General features: G+C 43.3%; 1 protein-coding gene across 6 annotated transcripts in view; it reads right to left on the bottom strand.

Annotated features, from left to right (window-relative positions):
• The window catches only part of amot (angiomotin), a 44,404-nt gene that overhangs the window by 17,420 nt on the left and 17,442 nt on the right, over window positions 1-9,542 (bottom strand). For all 6 annotated transcript variants that reach the window (XM_005740293.1, XM_005740288.2, XM_005740292.2 and 3 more), the window contains 3 exons: window positions 4,857-4,949; window positions 2,837-2,982; window positions 379-528 (listed from right to left, as the gene is read on the bottom strand). In XM_005740293.1, coding sequence (XP_005740350.1) covers window positions 379-528; window positions 2,837-2,982; window positions 4,857-4,949 — 389 coding nt within the window. The remainder of the gene's footprint in view (window positions 1-378; window positions 529-2,836; window positions 2,983-4,856; window positions 4,950-9,542) is intronic.

The following is a 9,542-nucleotide window of genomic DNA, read 5'->3' as shown; positions in this document are numbered from 1 at the left end:
ATATACATACATACACACACACACATATACACATCCTGCACAAAAGCCACCGTTGCTCATGACAGCTTCAAGATGTCTTGAGCAAACTTTAAATGTGCTTGTGTGGTATGGGTTACATTTTATTTTAGAAAACTGTACCTGCTGATTCCAGGACCACTTGTAGCTCTTCACAAGCGGTCCTCGGCTATCGACTAAATATTTTCACTCTTCTTAAGTATTTGTTCTGTATTACAGCGGATAACCAAATGGCATAGTTCACCATTAAACAATTGCTCAATAAGATCTTCATCTTCCAGTCATAAAGGCCATAATAAAGTGGTGACAAATTACCAAGAACTCAGCAGGTGGGATGGTGAGTCAGCACATGTGCTGTGTTACCTGTTGCATACGGAGTGACTCCAGCTCTCTCTCCAGTCTTGTACGAAGTCTGTGTTCAAGCTGTTCTCGCTTCTCACAGGCTGCCTGGAGCTGAGCCAGAGCCTGCTGCATCCTCTCCACCTTCTCCACGTAAACCTGCTTTTTCTTCAGCTGCGCACACACACGCACACACACACACACGCACACGCACACACACACACACACATTATGTTCCACTACTATTACAACCCTGTAATATTTTAAATTCTCATTCCCTGCATCATTATGCTCACTGCACATTCTGGTCCTCTCAGTGATTTACATGAAACAATTATTCCAATCGTATGACATCACTGAATCTCCAAACAAATGTAAATCTGATCGCTGCACAGCCCATAGCAACAGCAGCTCCTGATCCAGTTTACAGGTTTGTTTGTTGTGTGTGAAGCGCAGAAACACAGTGATACGTGTTCTTGCTGCTGGTTGGCTGTAGTGCACAAACCAATGAGAACTAAAATCCAGTGAGGAAGTCACACTGTGGACATCATCATCATCATCATCAGTATCCAATGTCATAAAAAGCAGAAAAATAGGGGAATGCATGAGCATGTCATAGCAGTGGCTGTGACACTCGTGCTCATGTTAGTATAATGCTAACATGAGTGCAGCTGGGCCCCCTGGAAGCCCACAGTAATAAATTTAAAATTATGAGTTTGCTAAGTTACATATTTATAGAAATGTATTTATATAAAAAGTGAATTAAAACTGGTAATTGGAGCTGGTTAGTTAGTGAGATCGCTCATTACTCTGACCTGAAGTCACTGCTCTCGTAGGGACGTTTGTGCCCCAGTGGCTGGTGGCTCACACACTGGCCTGGTAGCCATTGATAGTCAACAGCCTGTGATGGGTATGTTTTCTGAATAAAACGTTTAGTGCTGGGCAGACACTGTGCGATTTTTGGCCCATTGTGAGCCGATTTTTCAGTCGTGCGACCGTTTTGGTGATTGGTGAGTTTGGCCTTCATCGTGCGTCGTGTAGTATACGCCGGGTAACGAGAAGCGATTAACACCTCACGACCAGCTCCCGATCATCAATCGCTTGGTCGTGAGGGTGTCACCGCAGCTGCTCACACTGCACACGTGCAAAGACATAAACGTCGGTGAAAAAAACGGAGCAGCAGTGCAGCGTGTGATCTGGACACAAGCGATGGAGGCACACCTTGTAGATCTTTGGCTCATCCGAGCCTTTTCAATGTGGCCTCACAAAATGATCACGACCACAACAACCATGAAAATAGTTGGATTTACTCTGCTGCTCAATCACAGCTGCCTGATCATGTTTTTCATTAGCAATTTAGCAAAGTTCATGTGGTGGTGTGTCTGTGTGAGTGAAAGACAGAGAGGGAGAGCGACAGATTTTCTGTTATAACCTTCATGTTATGGACCCACAGTGTGACTCAGGTCGCATCAGAGCATCGTGACCTATGAACTTCTAACCTCTGCGAGTCGATCGTGCAGTTTGAGCAGGAGCTGAATCGCGCGACTGAAGAAAATCGCACAGTGTAGCCCAGCATTAGGAAATAAACCACTCTCTCTTGTATCCTGATTGGTGGGCCTCATCGGAGTTTCTGCTTTTCAAGTCGACCACAACACTTTTGGATTTGAGAACGGCCACGCCTTTGTAACAGGGACTCAGCCAGCAGAGCCACTCCCTCCACGGTCAGGACCAATAAGATCATGAGCAGCTCCTGACAGGATACAAGATTTATCATTTTGTGCCTGCAAAACTTCTCCTGTTTGAAGTGAATATTTCTCTGTAATGAGGAGCAAACGTTCTGTGGAATTTGTGTGTGAATGTGTGAAAATGGAAAGCGTGCTCCTAAAACGTGTCCAGGGTCAAATGTGAACCTTGTTACTCATTAGATGAGCTCTGAATATTACCAGGCTGTGCTCAGAGTGTGACCTTAACCTGCCACGTTCTCAGAAACTCTTTCGTTTAGCTACACAAGCTTTATAGCTTTTTATGCACCGTGTTTAAGCTACAGCTTAGTAAACCTATCAGGAACAGATCAGTTACATCTGTAGGCTGATCCATTTCATCAATAGAAATAATTCCACTCTGATCGGCATATAAACTCATTCCCAGAGGACAATCCTAACGTTTACATTTATAAATGACAAACTGCGTCTGTCACATCAGAAGCAAACAGGAACATCAGTCTGTACATTTATTTATCTCCTCGCACTAATCTAATGGCAACGTGAAGGATTCCCTGTAGAAGCTGTGCCTCATTGTACTCTTGGAGTTGTTTTTCTCAGAAAGTAATTAAAGGCTGATCTGCACCACTAAACTTACATGTCATATGTGTGTGTTCTTAAGTGTGTATTCTTCATACACAGCCCTAGAAAAGTGTTTACTCAACATCTATAAATGTAATGCGTCTAAGTCAATGAAAGCAGCGTAGTCAAAAACGCCACACCTCCTCCTCCAACTTGACGACTTTGGCCTGGGCGTTGTTCAGCGCCTGGTCTCTGATCTCGATGTGCCTTCTCTGGTCCTCCGTGGTCGAGCGCAGTGCGTTCAGCTCCATCTCCAGCTTCTCCTTCTCACGCAGCGTTTCTTTGTCTGAGCGCACAGAAGGACATGAAACACTGAACACTCTCCTCACCACAGCAGACCTCAGATACACACTCAATGACACATAAATGACTGACAGTTAACATTTGATGCCACACTAAACACAATTATGTCAAACATGGATCGGCCCAACATCTTATATACATTTTATATTTGTATAATCTTATATAAAATGATACCTCGTTGTAATTATCACTTTCTTTCTTTGTTATGACAAGAAAACCATCCAGCTTAAGATAAACTCCTGACATGATACGACTGGTTAGAGCGTGCACCGTCCTCTGATCAGCTGAACTCTGTTTCACAGCTTCACCAAGTGAGGCGACAGCACTGAAGTTTGCAGAAGCTTCCTTATGAGTGATCGTTGGTGTTGTTGCTATGATGATCACACGAACTTTAAGGATGCACCGTCAAGCACTGAGAAAACGCAACATGGGAGCTGACATGGGAGCTGACACTGTCAGCTGACAGTGTTTGCTGGCTCATTCACAGAGAAACCCAACAAACCCGAGTAAAGTGTTGTCTCGTTGTCTCTGTGTTCGGATACGCCCCAACCGAGGCAGGCACAGCAGTAGCAAGCCCCTCCCACAGATAAGGGGCTGATTCAGTACAGCATGAAAGGGACGGTTTCACAACAAAACAGGAACAACACACATTTCTCAACTTCACACAAAGGAGTGATGTCAGTGTATTTGTCAGAAAGAAAGGCTCGACACACTTTGATATGAACCCTGTCAGCGCGAAACCTGACAGGTCTCAGACAAACGAGCTTTAAATGAAGTCCACATAACGTCCCAAACAAGAATAATAACACTTTACACACAAACTGCTTCCTGACAGTTAGACAACGAATAAAATGAGGAAGGTTCACAGAATTTGTGAGGCTGTCTCTGATGTGCCAGGTTGAATTTCACAGTTTGTATCATGTTCTTAATTATTTTGAAGTTAATTGTGAGTCCAGAAACCCCAAAAGTAAAAAACAAATTAAAAACTTAGCAGGTCGAGTTTCTGCCCCGAACAATCACCTCGCTCTACTTTTTAATATCCAAACAGGGAACGCCGGGAATGCTGTAACAGTTCTGAGACTTTCAGCACTGTGTGCTGTGATTCTTGTGCTGCCTGTTAATCATCTCAGCTGGAGTAGACTGGACCTCTTTTATTTAATGCGAGTCCTTTATGAGATGATTGAAGGTGGCTGCCATTAAAACCTGGTGACTTGCAGCATTGCCGTGTGAGCTCCATGGACTGCTAAAGATTATGTCGAATGAGTGAAAGCTGAGTGTGTTTGTGGCACCGATGAAGTGTAAAACACTGCTTTCACATCGGGGACATGCTGATGGTTTGACCACCAGCGAGGGTCCGCAGGTTACGGCCTTTCATTTCAATTCAATTCAATTCAATTCAATTTTATTTATATAGCGCCAAATCACAACAAAAGTCGCCTCAAGGCGCTTCATAGATACAGAGAAAAAAACCCAACAATCATATGACCCCCTATGAGCAGCACTTTGGCAACAGTGGGAAGGAAAAACTCCCTTTTAACAGGAAGAAACGTTTAATGAAAAAACGTACTGATACAGGTTGATGACAGAAAATAATCTGAGAGGCTCACCTACATAGAACAGCTGAGTGTCAGACACAGTCTGTCCAGCTCAACAAGCAAGTCGTCCCGACATAAAAGAGTTGACAAAACGATTGCCTGCTTAGTTTCCATGTGGACACCAACAGGCAACAGTGATGTGCATCATCCTCTAATAGCCTGCATTCTGCTGACAGGTGTTATATTAGAAAATAATAATAATAACTCGTCATTATTCCTCAGGAAGGTTGTTGGTTTGATGCTGTCTATGTGTGGCACTTACTCTGTGTCAGGAGCTGGGAGATGGTTTTGCGGTTGTCCTCCGAGCCGTCACACTCCTTAGCAGCGAGCTGCTTATTAGCGGTTTCCATGCGCTCTTAAAAACAACAGCACATAACACAAAATCTTGGTGCCTGGGTATACACACATACAGCACAATGCATTTCAATGACACTGGTATGGCGTTATCATTGTGCCTCTATTCTGAGCGCATGTAAAAAACCAAAAGAAAAAAAACAACAACACGCAAAAATTATTTGGAGGGAAGAAAAGTTTAATGTCTCAATGCAAGAAATGTATTCCAGTTAGGGCTGGGCCATATCATACCGTCCACGGTAATACTGGTGTAATGTTGGGCAACGATAAGAAAATGAAATATGGCGATAGAATATGGGTAAAACGCACATGCGCAGTGCCTTTGTTTACCTACGCACATGGAAGGAAAAAGCATGGCGGCGACGGAGAATAAGAATCGTTGAATGAAACGATGAACCTGAACTGGTTTGTTAAAATGCTGCAGCTTCACTGGTGTGGAACTGGTTTAGCTTTGGTCCGTCAGATACACAACAAAGCACTATTTTTGGTAGCGCATGCTAGCGGGCCGTCGTTATTACCGTGTTGTTTGGAAAATACGGCGCACTTAAAATCAATCCTTTGATTTTTCTGAACATCGACAGAGCCCCTTATAACCCCGTGTGCCTTATGTATGAACTCTGGTCGTGTTTACTGACCTCAAAACGATTTTATGTGCACGGCGCTCGAAAATCTGTCAGATGTTTCAGTACGACTTTGCTAAGATACGAAGCCGCACCGCTTGATGGATTGTCGGAGCATTACGGCTATCGTAGGCGGAGCCTCGCGGAGTGATACGTACTGTTCTTCAACATAATATTACCGTACTGTGTGTGTATCACCTCTTTTTAAGTTTTGTGGATATTACACATGGTTATGCTGAGGATACGTCGGCCAGCTTCCACTGGAAATGCCTTTTGGTTAAACTGTCAGCGAGGAGTTTGCACTGTTACATTTTATATAACTTTAATGCAGATAAAAAACAGCTGCTTGTTTAAGTGAAAATATATTAGTATAGTGTCAATTATATTGTCAGTTATATCGTTATCGCAAATTTTCAAATGTATATCGTGATAAATATTTTTGGTCATGTCGCCCTGCCCTAATTCCAGTGTTTGCTATTATCCACACACACAATAACAGCCGCTCTCGCTCAGTTGTTGGTATTTGCGCTTGCTCAGATCTCTGCTCCCTGCACGCTCAACTCTCCGTACACCATCATAAGTGTGCCACAAAACCAACCAATTACAGACTTGGATGCAAATATTCTGATTGGCTGTAACGGTCTCCAATCAGCTCGCTAGCTACTGCATTCCGGAAACACTGTCCAGAATGTAGCTAAATCCATTTTCGGTTAGGATGTTTCATTATTTAATTTTAAAATATATAAGGTTACATGGAGATATAAAAATTTGTTTATAGGCAATTCTTCTAGAGTTAAATAGTGGGGAAGTAAATGCAGGAGACTGACAAAACACAAATATGCCCAAAACACCAAATTCGCCCGAGACATAAACAACTCATCAGCAAAAGCTAGCAATGTTGCAACGCAAGCTAACACGAACCCTGGAGCCCCGAATGATTTGGTGAGCGCTACAGAATCGCTCAGGTCGGAACTGAAAGAGGCTCACGACAGTCTACAAAAGGATATTAATTCTCTACACCAAGAAATGGGCAACAAACTGGACAAAACAACTGAAGAAATGAAAAGAGTATCAGAGAGAGTGGCCACAGGTGGGGAAATGAGGGCGCGACTGTGGAGCTGAGCGGAGCGCTCACCGTATTCAAAACAAGCTGATCGAGGAGGGACAGTACCTGACTTTTTGGAGTTGGGGAAGAAGAGGAAGGGACGTTTTCAAACACCCTACACAAGAATATGAATCCACTGAGAGGACCAGGCCGTGTATACAGCACCGCACATGAAGCCAGCCTCAAGCTGCACAGTTTTGATTACTTCTCCACTCGGTGAGCGCTTCGCTCAGCTCCACAGTCGGCATTTTTGCCACCATTGCTATACAACACGCAATGTCACAGCCGCTTCAATTCATTAGAAGAGAGAAGCGGCACCAACAGCAGGAGTAAAGGCGGTGGACAATTAGGATCCTCTCCTTATGGAAGAGACAGGACACAGGTGATATTTCTACATGAAACATGTCAAAAAGGTTTGGATATACAAATTCCATCTTCAGCTCACATAAGAATAGCAGGAGAGGAGGTGCAACTACCCTGATATCAAGCAATGCTAATGTTGAAAGGATTGAGGAAGATGAGGATCAAGAAGGCAGATATGCAACTGCGAAAGGAAAGAGTGTCACAGTAGCTCGTGTGTATGCACCTCCAGAGGGGGACACACATTTGACAAGATTACCACCAAGTGTGACGGAAATTCCTGATGTGGACTGGAATACGACTTTAACAATATCGAGGACACAACAAGCTTTAAACAAAATAGAGAAATAATAAATCATTCTTATAAAAGAGACGGGGCTCTGCAGAGGGACGCACACCCACCAAAGCATGGTGGTGGCAGTAAAATGGGAACAGCAGACATATCTGACCATAATGCTATTTATTTAACTATGCATCAAAATAAACAGACGAACATTATGGAAAATGGCGTGAAATCCAGGACTGCAGATAGAACAGACAATAACATAGGACACAGTTAAGGTAGCAAAATGTAAAAATTTCTACACTGCTTTAAAACTCAGCATGACCCGTCTGAACTGGTGGATGAAAAAGAAATTGTAGATTATTTTGCTGGATTAGACGTCCCCTCTGTAGGAACCTTTCCAGTGACACCTTAACCTCACTGATCACTAAAGCAAAGCGTTATAAGGCTGTACCATTCGTTTGGCTACCCCAGTGAATGGTACAGCTAGCCCCCCTTTACTGGATTCATTCAGCTGGACAGTTAAAAAGGCCAAAACTCGTGAAAACAGGTCGCGATATGAGTCTTACAAAAAGAAGGTAAGAATGAGTACTGCAAATCCTATCGGCCGATATCTTAAATGTCGGCTGTAAACTCCCAGACCTGACAGATGAAGATCAAACAGGATTTATTAAAGGTCGACACACACGGGACTACATCAGACGCGCATTACGCCCATAAGTGAAGCCAACAAACGTGGCGTTCCCACAGCCTTAGTGAGCCTGGATGCTGAGGGTTTCAACTAGACTTTGATTAGACGTATACCAGCGTTGAGTCATGAGCCAGCGGCTGGAATGAAAATAAATGTGACAGCTAGCTCTGAGCTCTCCACAGGAACAGGTCAGGTCTGAGACGCATACAAGACAAAGCAATGAGCTGATAGCACAGGAAGAACAAAGAACGCAGACAATATCGTGCTAGACCTTAAAAACCCAGTTGACACATTCTTCAAGCTCTGGACCATCTTAGAAAAGTTTAGAGAAAAATCTGGATGTAAATTAAATATTTCTGAGACTCAAATATTGTGCAGGAAGGATTGAATTCATCAGACAGAAGTACAAACTTAAATGGGATTTGGGAGCCTGTCTAACAACAGGTCTAAACACACTGTATGAGACAGCACGATTAATAATGCGATGCAAAAGGATTGAACCAAACCGGCACCCTCAGTCTATGCCTGCGCTCAATTTACCCAACGGACTAAATGTACACATATCTGAGGGATCCAAATCCTGTTGTCACGGCAACATTAAAGGTCTGGTGGGATCTTGTAGTCAAACACAAAATCAAAGTAGATTGTAAAATGCTGATTTGGTCCTCCCACTGGATAGTGCAGAAGGACTGGGGAACCACAGCAGTATGCACATGAACTGTACATGTGTGTTTAAGTCCTCTGAGAAGCTCAGGCAGGAGTTTGAGCTGCATACCTCTGACTTATTTAGGACACGTTTTATAACACTGAGATCAGAAGCATCTCTCTCAGGAGGCCAGTGAGTTAATAGAAATGTTCATTGTATATAAAACAAAAATGGGAATCAGAATGGAGACTGAACTATCACCGGATGATTGGCTTTGATCCATCTGCCTGTTCCAACACACCTCTACTTGGACAATGGAGAGAATTTGGCTCACAGTTTTTGGAAATGTGAAAAGGTTCAATCTTTCTGGGAAATGTTACAAAACACTCCCAGATTTCTTATCTCCAGAAGTCATTCATGGTGAGGACATTTACCTGTTTAAAGAGATGAAAGTTGTTACACCAAACTGGCTTCAAAGTGATCCTTTGAGGCTGGAGCAAAGGCGAGACACGGAGGAAATTCCCACAACAGGAGAAGTGGAATCTTTCTGCGGCTCACCCAAATGTAGACATTCTTTGTTGTTTACGTAGCACCACACAAGTTGGGTGGGGCTTTGGTTTTGTCATTTGTCCTTCCTCATCCCGCTACGTTTTCCTTTATTCCCTCAATTTATTGTAAACGTTTGAGGAAAATGGAAAAACTAACGTTAAAAACAGAGGCTGCATCCCCACACACTCCAGAATTCCCCTGTTACATCCATCAGCTGCAGCGACCTGATTCCACTGGCTGCTCTGTATGCTTACCAGGACTCATAAGCTGTTCCTTTCCTTTCCCAAGACACTTTCAGATCTTCATTTAAATTTCTTCTAGTTTATAATAACTGGAACGC

The sequence above is a fragment of the Pundamilia nyererei genome, unplaced genomic scaffold, assembly GCF_000239375.1.
Source record: "Pundamilia nyererei isolate P.nyererei 1_Seehausen unplaced genomic scaffold, PunNye1.0 scaffold00099, whole genome shotgun sequence".
Taxonomy (NCBI): domain Eukaryota; kingdom Metazoa; phylum Chordata; class Actinopteri; order Cichliformes; family Cichlidae; genus Pundamilia; species Pundamilia nyererei.
This window is presented reverse-complemented; position numbering and strand designations above follow the sequence as displayed.